The sequence below is a fragment of the Ochotona princeps genome, chromosome 1, assembly GCF_030435755.1.
Source record: "Ochotona princeps isolate mOchPri1 chromosome 1, mOchPri1.hap1, whole genome shotgun sequence".
Lineage (NCBI taxonomy): Eukaryota > Metazoa > Chordata > Mammalia > Lagomorpha > Ochotonidae > Ochotona > Ochotona princeps.
In genome coordinates, this window is record NC_080832.1 from 14,093,693 (window position 1) to 14,109,659 (window position 15,967).

The following is a 15,967-nucleotide window of genomic DNA, read 5'->3' on the forward strand; positions in this document are numbered from 1 at the left end:
GTAACTAAATGAAAAAGGAAACAATGCTTATTGGCCACTCATCAATAATGTGCGAACACAACAAGGAAGAATCGCCAGTGTGACCGAGTCTCCATGTATGTCAGGTGCTCTGCCTGGGCTTGGCATGTAGCATCCCACTTAATCCTCATTTGAAACCTATGGGGCAAGCTCTGCTTTGCAGATAGAGACCGAGGCACACAAGTGTGGAGCCAAGATTAGAGGACACGAAAGGAGGTGAGCCAGCTGGCAGTGGACAGAGCTGATTGACAAAAATCCCCAGCAGTCACAGAAGGGATGGCAGAATACTTACTGCCATTTGCATAGTTCTCTATTTAGCAAGAGTCCTGGCTCACTGGATACTACTCATTAAACTATAGAGTGTTTTCCTTTGATCCAAAGAGCTCTGGAGCAGTCAACGAATGGCCACAGGTCACACTGTCAGATAAGGCTCTGCCCCTCAGCTTCTGACTGTGGCTCCCTCTCAGCCATCCACAGCCAGCTCCCCAGCTCACCCAACTCCTCATTTCTCAGATGAGAATGTCTACAAAGGACACACAGAGACGAGACGACCAGGGTTCATCCAAGGGTCACACAGAGTGCTAGTGTGCAGACCTCAACACAGACTCATACCTTTAAAGGCTCTTTGCCACGGCCATACAGATGTTTGATAAAGTAAGGGCTGCTGCACAGGCAGAGCTCTGTCAGCAGAAAGCAGAGCACTCCCCAGCCCCCTGCCCCCAGCAGTCCTTGTATTTGCACAGCTGATGCATTAGAGCCATTATTTCATTTCTGTACCAGACTTCTCAGTGCTGGCCCTTGTGCAGTCTCCTCCATTAGCACGATCCATCAAGCGCAGCCACTCAGACAGCACGTCTGCCCACTCTGGCGGTGGGTCTGGCTCTGAGAAGGCCACGCTCAGGCCTACTGTACAGAGACCTCTGAGGAATGGAACTTCACAAATCCTCACTTGCTCCTGATTTGGTGCCTATAGAGAATTCCGTCTCCTTAATGTTCAATGAACTTCATGTAGCAGCGCTACAGTCTTTCTGTCTGCAGAATCTTTTCTAGAATAACTCACCTCTCAGTTGAATACAAGGTTGACAATAAGTAAAAGAAGTGACTGATACTCTTCTTGATAGAGCTGCATGTGGTTAAAGAGAATTCTTTGTTGTCATGCTAAGTTTGCCAGTGGAATCCCTCTCATGCCACATTCAGGTCCTTTCCAGGAGTCCTTGCTTGATTTTGTGACCTGTGGCCATTCCTTGACTGCTTGATCTTGTCCTCCCAGCTGTATGACCATGCGGAAGCTCAGGGTTCAGCCTGACTGAGCAGGACTCTGGATGGAATATGTAACAAAAGCTAAATGGGTGCAGGCATCACAGAGAATCTGACAGAGGCAGCAAGGGTAAAGTCCTACCAGTTACAACTGCTAGGTCACAAGAACACACCAGGATTCCAGGAAGAGAAAACCAACTTCAAGTTACAAGTACTAGTATTAATGTCACCAACAACACTGGGTGCTGTCCAGCGAGCACCAGCCTGCTCCCCAAGGCCACGCCTGGTCGGCTGTGCGCAGTGCTGCATCCTCAGCTCCACACACCACGCCTTCTGTGTAACATGCTCCTCACAGAGATTTGCTGGGCAACTGAGCAATCTGGTTTTCATGACAGCCCTATTGTGAGCACTATTTAACAGAAGAGAAAATTGGCACTCTGTGGTAATTAAAAAGCATACCGGATCACCTGCTCAAGTCAGATGTCAGAACTAATATTCAGATCCATTTGTACTCGAAGATCACCTATAGTTCAACTACAAAATAATTTCATAAGTATAGAACAGACCTTTGAGTTCTTCTAATACTGAGACGATCTATGACAGATGGGTCTAAAATAATGTATTTCACATCAGCGTCCAAGCAATCTGTTCCAGTCATCCTCTGTTAGAGGATGTATATGCTATACACTGTCCCAACTGAATGTAAATAAACTGACTTACCTACAAATCCTTCCTCACCAACCAGTTTCAGGGCAATTTTATCAGCCAACACCGAAGAGTTACCATGAGCAATGTTGGCAAAGGGGCCGGCATGTACAAACACAGGCGTTCCCTAAAAGAGCAGAAGAACAAATTAATCCCAAGAGACAAGTGGAAGCCTCGAAACCAGGATTAGCTGGGGCAGACAAGATGGGACAGACTGCAGGGTATTTTAGGGCTTCAAGCATTCCTTCTCACATTTACTTACACTGCACATTTACCAGACATAATCAGAGTTAAAACACATGATGTATGCAAAGGACATTCCCTGAGTATTCTAGAACACTGCTACAATTTTGCATTTAATGCCAAACCAATACGAGTCATTTCTAACTGTAATATTACCAAGCTACCGTGCGTGCGCCACCTCAGCGACCATGAAATAAACTATGTAACCTGTTTTATATTGCTCTGCACTGTAATTTTTAACAGCAAGGAATTACTTTCTATTGGTTTAAGAGGCCTATTTAAGAAAAACCCAAAGTATGCTCGAAAATCAATTCAATCAATGAATTAAGTCATAGCAGGTCAAACACATATTGACTTACTGAGTACAGGCAGTTTGCATCTTAATAACTGCAATTCTGACATTTCAAAGTTCTATTTAACTGTTTCTCCTTGCTTGTCTTATATCTTGGAAATCTGATAACCATCAAGATAACAACAGCAGAGAAAAATTTCACTCGTAGTAAAATGCTAGACTATTATTAATAAAAAGGATGAGAAGGTAACACAAACCAATCATCAAAAGCTTTAAATTTTAATTCTTTAAACAAAATCTTCCTTCATTTTGAATGTGATTTCTACATCTTTTCCTTATTGATGACAATAGACTAGAGCACACATGCTCTAGTTATCCACATGCATTGATGTATTTCAGCGTTATTCAGAGCCCAGCCAAGGCCACTGGGATCTGTGCATACCAAGCTGGGCTCCACCTGTGAAAATACGGGCTGCCCTTTCACTGACACAGGGCGGGGTGGGGAGCAGAGGCAGGGAGCCACGCCGGGGGCCAGGGGACTGGAGCCACGGAAAGTTCCCACGAACCATGACGGGCTATTAGCTGAACACTTCTCAAAGATGAGAAAGCTGAACAAAAGCAGGAAATGAAAGAAGAGTCCCCGCTGAAGATGAAAAAGAGTTTCTCAAAGCCACTATATGAAGTTTTCTATCCACATTCTCCTCCACAGGTCCTCAGGAGGGACAAGAATACAGGGCCTTGACAAGGACACACGTGTGTGGCTACGAAGCTAGCAGCAGCCAATAGATACATATGCCTGCAGTCTGTGGCCACCGGGCTGCAATGAGACACAGGGACAGCTCAGCGTCCCTGGGGCAACTTCCAGAAGTTGCTGCTAGGGCCACAGCAGCATAAAGACAAGGACAGAGGCAGGCTTCAGGGGCAGTAATTAAGTCCCTGTTTGGGTCATCCACATCCCAAGTCTGAGTGCCCAGTTTGAGTCCTGGCTTCTCCACTTCTGATCCAGCATTTTGCAAATGAATATCCACTAATGACGGCTTGGTAAGCTCACCTATAACAGAGCTAACAATGAGCATGGAAGCACACTCTGTAAGCTAATCAGTGAAGTCTTGGCTGTCCACTGGCGTGACTCCCTAGTGTCATCGACTGACTACATCAATCAGAGTGGCTATGCAAGATTCAAGACAGAAGGGTCCAGGCATGCATATACTTTAACTGAATTCTGTGTTTCATTTTTTAAACAAGAGTCATAATCCATTAACTTCAGCCATAAAACAACCAAGGGTTTACATGAAAAATGCACCAAAGTGGTGACCCTGATGTGTGCGGAATATGTTCTTAAGACACGCTGCAGATGTCTGATACTACGGATAGTACCACAATCTATATAGATTGTATCTACTTAACATATCCATGATACAGATGGGAAGCGTATAACTTACAGATGAGGCATAGTAAGAGATGAACAGCAATAACAGAACAACTGTAATGAAAGGTTATAATAAAAGTCATTAAAAACTTACTAATTAGGTCGATGTTGTTGTGCACCTAGTTAAGCCACCACTAGGAATGCTGACATCACACAGCACAGCATCGATTCAAGTCTCAGCTGTCCCACTTCTGATCTGGCTTCCTGCTAACGTGCCCAGGAAGCCAGTGGGAAGATGGTCTCCATGTCTCTGTGAGTCAGCAGAGACACGATCTATCTACAGCTCACTCTCTTCTTTGTCTCTTTGCCTTTCAAATAAATCAATAAATTCCTTAAAAAAACTTAAGAATTGTTTATTTCTGAAATTATCTACTTATATTTTGGACTGTGGTTGACTGTATGTAACTGAAACCAGAGACAGGGGTGTGGTAACTACCAAAGCATGGGAACCAGACTGAGGCAACCTGCTCATTCATTCCTCCAGCAGAAATCAGAATTTCAGAGTGCAGAACACCTAGAGGTGCAGGCCGTTTTTCTTTTCAAGATTTATTTATTTGAAAGGCAGAGTTACATAGAGACAGGAAGACAGAAATAGCGTCTATTCCTTGATTCATTCCCCATATAGCCACAACAAGTTGGGGTAGACCAGGCTAAAGCCAGAAGCCAGGAAATCCATCCAGGTCTCCCAAGTGGGTGGCAGAAGCCAAGCACTTGGAGCTTCATCAGTAGTGGAGCAGTTGGGACTCAAACTGGTACTGATATGCACATGGGTGTCAAAGGTGGTGGCTTATATGCTGTGTTATAATGAGAGCCCCAAGTTATTTTCCTTATGAAAAACAACACAATGGTTTTCCCATAAAATAAGTGTTTATTTTTGAGGGAGCAGTGTTATGAAGTAGTATTGTATCTTGTTTTTCTTTCACATTCATATATTTATTTAACAAGTATAGTAATAAACATCTACTAAATTATTCAATAAGCATTTAGTGAGCACCTCATAAGATACTTTTAGGAGCTGAGAACACAGTGGTGACCAAGACAGAAAGATTCTGCTGTGGTGGAAAGAGAATTGCAGGGGACAGAAAAGCATCCTCTGCTGTGGAGAGAAGAAAACACAGGGCTACAGAGTGCCCGGGGCTGTTCTGCACCAGCAGCCTGGCCAAGCATCACACCTGGGCAGACCTGCAGGAGCCGGACACCTGAAGATCAGAGAGAGCACTCCAAGTGCCTGCCATGCAAAAAGCCTGGGCAGGGAGCAAGGGACAGGATGAGAGGGGGTACCGGCCACAGGGGGTGGGAGTGCCACCAAATCCTTGACCTTTCCAGACTAGAATGGGGCTGGGCATGAGCCACCGAAGGATGCTCAGCAGGAACTGGGGAAGGTGGCTGGATGAGGTTTTCAAGCTTTCTGGCTTCCGAGCACAAAAACGATTTTGGAAGTAAAGAGCAGAAACAGAGGGAAAGTGGGAAGCTGCTATAGGGGTACAGGTGGGGGCTGTGGGGGCTGTATTAGAGAGGGGCAGGGAGAGAGGTGGACAGTACATAGCAGAGGAAGGCTATGGGGATGAGAAGGGATGATGGCGGGGAGAGGCCCCAGGATGATTCCTGGTTTTTTTCTGAACAAGCAGCACGCGAGGAGTGGGTGGGAATCTAAGGAGGAGGAGCTCCATATCACTGATGGAAATGGCCATGGTTCTCGGTTAGCTAGGCCAGCAGGTCTGCAAGCCCAGATTAGGAGGCTGAGAGCCAGTGTGCGGCCAGAGAGGGACGGAGCGCGGTCTCCCATACCCACAGGTGAGTTGAAGAGGAGGAGGCAAAGGGGACGAAGAGGCCAGGGAGAGAACCTGAGCAAGCAAGGAGCCTAAGAAGTCAGAGCAGCAAGCATTCCGCAGGGAAAGCCACACAGAGGGACATGTCATCAGGTGGATTTGAAGGCCAGCTAACATGGAGACCCCGTTATAGATATTAAGAGTCTTCCTGAGGTCAGAGCAGTACCAGGTGGCAACTCAGGGAGTCGGAGGTCTTAGAAATACTTTCATTTGGCTTTTAGAAGGTCTACACCACAGTGTGTGTGCACGCTGCTGATGGGATGAGCCATGGGGAGGCAGACCCTAGTGCTGCAGCAGGTGGGTCCCCAAGGTATCCCGTTCTCCCTCACCTGCAGCTGCAGGACCCAAGGATGACATTCTTTTACCTGCCCTGCTCAGTTCCAGGGACATCTCTGTCCCCCACTGGTCCCTCCAGCTATGTCTGGTGTCACCATTGTCCTCTAACTCCATCCCTGCTCACTCTGCCTTCACAGCACGAAGCGTATCCCAGTGCCAGGGTCTCTGCACTCAGGTCACCCCCTCTCTGGCTGGCTCCTTCGCTTGCCCACACCTCTGTCCAAGCAGGGCTTGAACAGGCAGGTGGGTGGGCTCCTAGTTACCCACCCCACATCTCCATCTCCTCATTCACTCTGATGCCCCTCCACAGCATTAATGCCAGCTGGCAACAGGATATACATTTACTCAGTTAGCTATTATCTGCCTCTCCTATTAACCTAGGACTCTGATGAGAGGGCAGGGACCTTGGGTTGTTCCCTGCTGTGTCCATAGCATCTCCTGTGCTCTGCTGGCCCAGCTTATGTGTTGGAAACATAGGAAGTCTTCACAATAACAGAGGCTGAGACGTGAAGTACGTTGGTACCCAGCATGGCATCACCTCTGCCTCAGTTGCCTCTCTGCTCAAGGAAGGAACGGATGGACAGTCTGCTCTCTTTCTGCTGTGTCCTGGACACACTCACCCTCTGCTTTCCTCCCCACTTGCCTCTGTCCCTCTGCAGCCTAGGGACTAAAAGCTTGCTTGGTTTCCTCCAAGGAACGGGTTGTACAACACTTTGCAGTGTACCCCGTGTCCCTTGCTCCATTCCCCTCATCACCCCCACTTATCCCTTCCCTCAGCTTGACCCAGATCCTGTCTCCTTGTGTGGACCCAAACCCTGGGGTCTCATTAGCTGAGAGGAAGCAATTAGACATTCGCTGAATCAAGTGAGGACAACTAGTCACTAGAAAATTAGATTAAGACACAGAGATCTTCAGGAAACGATGGGACCCAGTAAAGGCAAGAGCAGGGTAAGCCATGGACAAAAATAACTTCCTTATGAAAGTGGAGCACAGCCTGCTTTCCTGCAAAAAGCTTCTTGGCATTTACTACTATATTTTGCTTGGGGAAAAGCAAATAAAACAAACCCCCCAAATCTAAAATGTAATGACACGAGATATTACGCTAAAAGAAGAAAACAGGAAAATAAACTTGATCGTACAATCAATTAGAACATTGGAGAGACACTGGGTTCTTAATTTTCTACTCTGGTCAAGAAACGAATTCGAGCAAATACTCCATTAACACACTTTAAATGTTTTTTTTATTGTCCTTTCTTTCTCTTTTTCATGATCCAAAATCGCCGTGCTGCCCCAGCCTGGTTCTTCATGGCTGGCAACACTCACATTCCAGAGTGACACACAGACAACCTGCTCAGTGCCAACTCCATAAACAACGACTGTAACAAGAAAACCACTTACTTCGAGGGTCTGCATCAGATTTGGTTTTATTGCATCTTTCATCAGAACTGTTAAGGCACCTGTCACCCCCTAAAGGAGAGGGAAAAAAACAATTTAGATTCCTGGCAACTGAACGTGAGGCAGTGTCGCTCGAGTCTTGGCTGCTTCCTACCAGTCTGCTTCCAACGTGGCTGCCCTCATGGCTGCCCTCTACCTGAGAGCCAAAGGGGACTGGCACAGCCACCCCATCTACTCAACCGGGGTCAGGCACGGATGCAGCCATTTTGGGGACAGGCAAGTGGCATCCCTTGCTCCTCTTCCCAAGTCTTCCTTGCTGGTATAAAGGAGTTTTGCAGTAAATAGGTCTTTCGATCCATTTGACAGAATTTTCTGGCAATTTAGGCACATTATATTTTTGTTGCACGGAGCTTTACTATTACTCAAAGAAACCCAACAAAGAACTCAAACAGGGCTAGTGACAGAGACAAAGTGAGGTGCGTCAGGGGCAATGTCACACAATGCCCACTCAGTTTCTGTTCTTCTCTAAACCTTCCACGCCCAGAATGAGGTATTTCAAACATTTAAGGAAAACAGAGTTAAGTTATTCTGCCCTTTGCCCCAAGTTTTTAAAATTCATGCATATAATGGAGTCTTTAAAAAAAAAGTTCATGGAAATGTATATATAAAAAGCAGCAATGCATGGATTTCAAAATCTTTTGTATCAAAGAAATCAATCCTTTTGAATTCATCATTTCTTTGAAAAGCAGAAAAACAGGGAGGCAGAGATCTCTTACTTGTGGTTCATTCTCCAAATGCCTATAGCTGTATGAGCTGGGCCAGGCTGAGGCGAGGAGCTGGAACTCCACCTGGGTCTTGCATTGTCAGCGTCAAGGACCCACCTACTGGAGCAATCATTCCATCACTCACTATCCCCCAGAGTGCATATCAGCAGAACACTGCAAGTGGAAGGGGAGCTGGGACTTGAACCCAAGTTCTCTGATACCAGATACCAGATACACTGTGCCGAATGCCTGTACTAAGCTTACTGTTTTTTCAATCCCATTTTCCCCAAAATTCCTAAGCTTGTCTCCTTCCAGGCCTAGGAAACGCTGGGCTGGCTTTTTTCTAAATCACTTTTCTCTAGAGAAAAGAGAGAAGGAAGAGAGAAAGACAGTCGTGATACCTGAGAACTGATGGCGTGTTTTGGTTTTAAATGAGATGACACTATTCATTTTTCCTTTCTCATTAGTCTTGTCTCTCCTTGCTAAGCTTGGGCCATGTGTTGTTTTCGGCAAATCAACCAAGTGTAAGACTACATATAACTGAGTCAGTACATGGGAATGGTGCCATCGCTCGCTGCCACAGCATCACAACATGCAGTCCCACTTCACCCTGGGCACACCAGTCCTCACAGATCTCACAACAGGTTCTTTAGAACCTTCCACAGGGCAGAGGGTATACTTCCTCCCCCTAATTCTACCACACAATTTAGTCATTTGAAATCTATAAGAAAATGCACTCTAATAACCCACTCATTTACCAAAGAAAGGTGCAGGGCAAGGGCCCAAGGAAGGGAATCCTTTTTCCCTAACACAGAACAAGTGGAAGCAGAAGGAGTCAGCCAAGTTTTCTGTGCTATCTGCAAGGGTTTGAGTATGGCTTATTCCCTCTGAAGCTCACACTGAGATTGAATCATGGGACATGAGGAGGTGGAACCATTTGGGATCTCCTAAAGGTAACAGGGGTTGGCCCTCACAAGCAGATCAATCCACTTTCGTGATGAAAGTATTAATGGGTAATCTTGAGGAGTGGGTATGATTTTTTTAAGATTTATTTATTTTTTTTATTGGAAAGGCGGATATACAGAGAGGAGGAGAGACAGAGAGGAAGATCTTCCATCCAATGTTTCACTCCCCAAGTGATTGCAACGGTAGGTGCTGCACCAATCCGAAGCCAAGAGCTTCCTTAGGGTCTCTCATGAGGGTGCAGGGTCCCAAAGTCTTGGGCCGTCCTCGACTGCATTTCCAGGCCACCGTAGGGAGCTGGATGGGTGGGGGGCTTCCGGGATTAGAACCAGTGCCCAAATGGGATCCTGGCATGTTCAAGGCGAGGACCTTAACTGCTACGCTGTCGCACTGGGCCCAGAGTGGGTGTGATTTTAAAACCCTGTGCTGCCCTAGGACACTGCCAGCAAGAAGGCCATCACCAGATGTGGCCCCCTGATGTTGGGCCAGAACTGTGATCCAAGAATAAACCATCATTAGCAACAGAAAATGGACTAAGACACCTGCTAAGGAGTGAAGGCAGCAGGACAATGTTGCTGGATTGCCTTAGGTAGGCTGCTATATCTGCTGTTTTTTCCAACACATCTCAGCTCTCACTGTTCCAGGTACATCAAGTGCCATGAAACTCATGCAATGAGAACTTCATCTAGGAGGGAGCTCTTGTGGCTGTTGCATTCTGTGTGAGCTCTGCCCCTGATGTGCACTGCCAGCTTGTCATGCTCCAGGGCTGGGAACGGCCTGGACACCTGAGTACTCCTCCAAAGCAAATCGGAACTACAAGAAAATCAGCAGCTCCTAAAATTTTCCTTCAGTGTCTTACTGATGACCAACTATCGACAGCTCAATTAAGATGGTCCCTGTAACCTACATGGGAGACCGGAACGAAGCTCCGGGTTCCTAGCTTAGCCCTGTCTGTTGCAGCGACATAGGCACAGCAAGGGTAGGTGTGTGTGTGTATCTGGAGAGGGAACCAGTGATTGGAAGACCTGTCTGTCTCTCCTGCTGTAACTTACAAATAAATAAATCTTGAAAAGAAAAGAAATGAATTACCGTCCACAAATAATAGATATAAAAAAGACTAAACTCTAGATTTATTCTGAATCTGACATTACTCTCACACACAGAAATTAAATTAGGGAAATTTTGGAGGGTTACGTTTGCATTACGATTAGTATCCTATAGGAAAATGTATGTACACAGAAACTGTAGTGTTAGCCTCGACAGAAATGGTGAGAAATACACACTTTCTACAAAGCAGCACTTTTGCAGCACACTGAATTGGGCTTTCTCTACAGGTTTTAAGCACTTCGTGGGGCCAGCAACACAAACACGTCTAATTCAATTTTCTGGATGAGATCCATGACATGAGTTGGTCACATTCACTTCTTTAAACGTAGCCTAAAAGCAATCAGGATACGAAGCCCTTGGAATGAATCGAACACACTTGCCTATTTTCTTGCATCGCCAGGTTTCAACTGTCAGTTTGAATTTCTAGTCCCATTCTGTCTAGGACTCATAAGTCGGAAAGCAAGCACAAATGTGGAGCGATGCTTGTTGGGTAGGTCTGTCAAACCTGTACAGTTCTGAAACATGTTCTAAGCATGGCACTGCTGAGTAGTTGTTATTATTAATAGGGTTATTACAAAGAACCACAGAAACGAGGGTGCTGGATTAGAACAAAAAGTGGTATGGCAGGCTTCCATTTGCACAAAGATCCCCTCCTCTCTAAAGCGAGAGCAGACTGAGTGACCGAGATGGAGATGTGCTCTCATGAGGCAAAACCCAAATCTGACGAACAAAATCCAATCAGCCAGAGTGCCTAGGGAGCAGGTGCCAAAATGTGTCAGTGTTGGCTTCCGCTTTCCATTCACAAACACAGGGTCCCCTAATCCACTCCTCAGAAAGCAGACTGGCCGTCAATTCAAGGCGGGTATATACCAGACATCTTAAGGCTAAGGGAAGCAGGGGGTGACGCCATGCCAGCCTAGACAGAGACCTGGACTGGCAAGCATGGTGCAAAGCTGCATTCAAGTGTGATGGTGTCACAAGTGCTTGTGAGTACAGGGAGAGGCAGTGAGGAAAACAGTCTTAGGAGGGGGAAAATGTGTGTGTGTTTTATGAATCCCCATTACAAGTGGAGGAAAATCTGATTAGCAAACAGCAAGGACAGTGAGTGCACCTTCCACACTGGACAGTACTCACCAAGTCCTCTGCCGTGACAGGCTGCCCGTCTTTGTCACTGGCCACCACCATTCTTCCCAGCCGCTCCTTCATGTCGGCGAGGCTGTCAGTCAGGGCCAGCACCGCCATGATCTCACTGGCCACAGCAATGTCAAACTGTGCCTGAGCCAAACAAAGCAAAGGCAGGGGTCACTTATAGCACCACGGCCATGGCTGCTTCCACAGTGGGGTTCAGCACTGACGTGCCTGCAGGTTGAGGGGGCTTCCTAAGTTCTGAGGGGTGGGAGCACATGCAGGGCAGCCTTCCCAGAGAACCCACACTCTTCATCGTGTTCTTTGAGAAGCGGTGGGTACAGTGAGGTCTCCCAGAGCACCTGCTCACAGCAACACGTGGCTGCTGCTGTAGCCTAACTCAGATCTGTAATGAATTCTATTTAAAATACTTCTAGCTATTTTTTTATTTATTATTTTGTACAATGCAGTTTTACAGGCATGACAGTTCATTCCTCCCCCTCCCCTTTCCCATCCAACCATTTGTCTCCATATCATCACAACTGTCCTGTAGTACACATCACAGGCTTAACTTTCTCATATTTAAACGTGTCATGACATGGTAAAAGGTAAAAAACCTAATATTGTAATGCAAAGGGGTAAATTACATTGGAATTCCTATTTTACTTGGAAGTAGAGATGCATACTATATAGTACCATTACTTCCTGGTATGCTAATCTCCCTTGTACAGTTCATACATATCTATATATATATTTATTTGCATATATACACAATACATATAGCTCTTGTACTTCATGTATTGGTTGTCTTATATCAGAGAGAAAAAGTGATATTTGTTCTTTTGGAATAGGCTTACTTCACTAAGCATGATGATTTCCAGCTGGGATCATTTTTTTGTGAACCATAAGATTTCAGTCTTTTTTTTTTTTATGGCTGAATAGCATTCCACAGAGTAAATGTACCACAATTTATTATCCATTCATCTGTTGATATGCATCTGGGTTATTTCCATGTATTCTCTACTGTGAATTGGCAATTTTTAAAAAATTATTTTTAATTTGAAAGGCAGATTTACAGAGAGGAGAGATACAGAAAAATCTTCCATCCACTACTCTCCAAACAGCTACTACGGACAGAGCTGAAATGATCTGAAGCCATGAGCTTCTGCTATGTTGCCCACATGGGTGCAGGGTCCCAAGGACTTGGGTCATCCTCAATGCTTTCCCAGGCTATATGCAGAGAGCTGGATGGGAAGTGGAGCAGCCGGGACATGAATCAGTGCCCATATGGATGCCGATGCTTCAAGATGGAGGTTTAAGCATGTTCAGTCACGGTGCTGGCTCCAGTAATTACTTCTTTTTTTTTTTTTTTTTACTTCTTTTTCTTAATTTATTCATTAGTTACATTGTATTATGTGTCACAGTTTCATAGGTACTGGGATTCTCCCCACCCCTCCCCAAACCCTCCCACCATGGTGGATTCCTCCACCTTGTTGCATAACCACAGCTCAAGTTCAGTTGAGATTCCCTCATTGCAAGCATATACCAAACACAGAGTCCAGCATCTTATTGTCCAGTCAAGTTCAATGCCTTCTTAGGTATACCCTCTCTGGTCTGAAGGCAGAGCCAGCAGAGTATCATCCCAGTCAACTAAAAGCTCCAACATACCATCAGTAAAAATTTACATCATTATGGAATTAATTGACATAGTAATGAGTAGCCAATATGTTAAAAATAAATGCGAGTTCTTAACAACCTTCTGTGACCACCTCATTGACATTTCAATTTTAGTTTATACACAACATATCACATACATAACATAACATGTTATACATAACATCATATCATCTTAAATTAAGGCAAACATGTGGTATTTAACCTTTTGGGATTGGCTCATTTCCCAAAGTAAAAAAGCAACCCACAGAACGGGAGAAGATCTTCGCGCACTACGTAGGTGATAGAGGGCTAATCTCCAGCATATACAAAGAGCTACAAAACAACCAAAATGTCAAAACAAACAAGCCACTCAAGAAATGGGCACGGGAAATGGGCAGACACTTCACAAAGGAACAAACCCAAATGGCAAATAAACATATGAAAAAATGCTCAAGTTCCCTGGCAATAAGGGAAATCCAAATTAAAACATCAATGAGGTACCACCTGACGCCAGTAAGACTGGCCCACATGAATAAAAGTACCAACAACACTTGCTGGCGAGGTTGCGGGGATAAGGGAACCCTACTCCACTGCTGGTGGGGCTGCAGGCTGGTACAGCCTCTATGGAAATCAGTATGGAGAACATTCAAACTACTCAAATTCAACATACTGTATGATCCAGCAATAGCACTCCTAGGAATATATCCAGAACACTTGTTTTTTATGAGAAACCAACAAGCACTCCTATGTTCATAGCAGCACAATCAGTAATTGCAAAAACATGGAAGCAGCCAAAATGCCCATCAGCAGAGGATTGGGGTAAGAAAGCTATGGTTCGGGCCCAGCGGCGTGGCCTAGCGGCTAAAGTCCTCGCCTTCAACGCCCCGGGATCCCATATGGGCGCCGGTTCTAATCCCAGCAGCTCCACTTCCCATCCAGCTCCCTGCTTGTGGCCTGGGAAAGCAGTTGAGGATGGCCCAATGCATTGGGACAGTGCACCCGTGTGGGAGACCCAGAAGAGGTTCCAGGTTCCCGGCTTAGGATCAGCGTGCACTGGCCCGTTGCGGCTCACTTGGGGAGTGAATCATCGGACGGAAGATCTTCCTCTCTGTCTCTCCTCCTCTGTGTATATCTGGCCGTAATAAAATGAATAAATCTTTAAAAAATAAAAAATAAAAGTGCCCCTGGAGCTTAACCTTCTTAAAAAAACAAAAAAAAGAAAGCTATGGTTCATCTACTCCATGGAATACTACTCAGCTATTAAAAAAAACAAAATGCAGTAATTAGTTCTTAATGTCAGTATCTATCTGAGACATATCTCTGCCTCTGGACTGTAAGAGCTATGGAGGCAGGAGCCGCACTTGGAGGGTCCTCCTGGGAAACCCCAGCAGGGAGGCCTGATCATGACCCCAGGACTCATTCAGTACATGAGACAGTCAGTGTTGGGTCTGGGCAGCCACGCGCTAAGGGACAGATGGTTGCAGGAGATGGCTCTCCTGGCTTCCTGTGTGTGAAGCCAGTTCCCCACGGTGAGGTCTCGATACAGGAAAAGACACACTCAAAGTCATGTGTGTCACAAAACCAGCTTTCAGCTGCCCCGAGCATGTGGCCATGTCACACACCTTAAAGTTCCACGCAATGAAAGGCAGAGAGCAGCAACTTTCTGGAAAACCCTCCCAGGAATTCCTACCCCTGCTTGGCTCTGACCCAAGCTGCTCAAAGTCCAACAGGAGCCAGAAGGAATGTGAGAAATGTGTACTTCCTCATCCCGTATTTCAGCCCCCAGGAAAGTTCTTCTGGTTAAAACGGCTTCACTATACTCTTGCTTAACTCTCTCCTTCTCAAGGGAAGTGTGAGCCAGGCAAGTGCAAGCTGACAGAGAGGGAATGGGGCTGTGCCCTGCAGGACTGCCTTATGAGACATTCTATTGTCCATTTCCATCGCTGACAAATGCGGAAAAGAAGCTAATTCAGTGTTTTCTGGTTCCTTCCTGGCTGAGATCGTACTAGTCATTGATTTAGAGAAAAAAAACTCCCCCAAAAGTCATATGCAATCATATTCAATTATACACTCAATGTACGTCTTAAGTGATTTTTTCATTGTGTGAGATTGAGGGCTCCTTCCATTCCATTACACACAGTCATTGGAAGAAAGTGACTACAATATTGTTTTTTTTTTCTTTTTTGGGGGTACAGAATATGAGACTATAAATATTCTTGTAATGTTACACAAGAAGTAGAATTTATAATGTATACATATGTTGTTCAATCCAGAGGTAGTTAATGTCAAAAGTTGCTGAATGTTTGTCCTGCTTCCATTTTAGGTGCATATATTTGCATGGCACATGTACACTTTGCCAAATCCAAATCATGTTGTAAAAAAAAAATCAAACCTTCAATTCTTTGCATCCTCATGCATACTTAGTGCCATGTATATCTTAATAAGCTCACAGGTAAATGCTACTTCATTGTCTTTTTTTTTTTTTTTTTTTTTTTTTTTTTAAAGATTTTATTCATTTTTTATTACAGCCAGATATACACAGAGGAGGAGAGACAGAGAGGAAGATCTTCCGTCCGATGATTCACTCCCCAAGTGAGCCGCAACGGGCCGATGCGCGCCGATCCGATGCCGGGAACCTGGAACCTCTTCCAGGCCTCCCACGCGGGTGCAGTGTCCCAAAGCATTGGGCCGTCCTCGACTGCCTTCCCAGGCCACAAGCAGGGAGCTGGATGGGAAGTGGAGCTGCCGGGATTAGAACCGGCGCCCATATGGGATCCCGGGGCTTTCAAAGCGAGGACTTTAGCTGCTAGGCCATGCCGCCGGGCCCTACTTCATTGTCTTAATCAGC

At 45.6% G+C, this 15,967-nt stretch overlaps 1 protein-coding gene across 1 annotated transcript in view; it reads right to left on the reverse strand.

The window, feature by feature from the left end:
• Positions 1 to 15,967, reverse strand: part of MTHFD1L (methylenetetrahydrofolate dehydrogenase (NADP+ dependent) 1 like) — a 175,756-nt gene that overhangs the window by 93,235 nt on the left and 66,554 nt on the right. The window contains exons 18-20 of the mRNA XM_058664618.1: positions 11,473 to 11,613; positions 7,508 to 7,576; positions 1,996 to 2,107 (exon numbers count right to left, since the gene is read on the reverse strand). Coding sequence (XP_058520601.1) covers positions 1,996 to 2,107; positions 7,508 to 7,576; positions 11,473 to 11,613 — 322 coding nt within the window. The remainder of the gene's footprint in view (positions 1 to 1,995; positions 2,108 to 7,507; positions 7,577 to 11,472; positions 11,614 to 15,967) is intronic.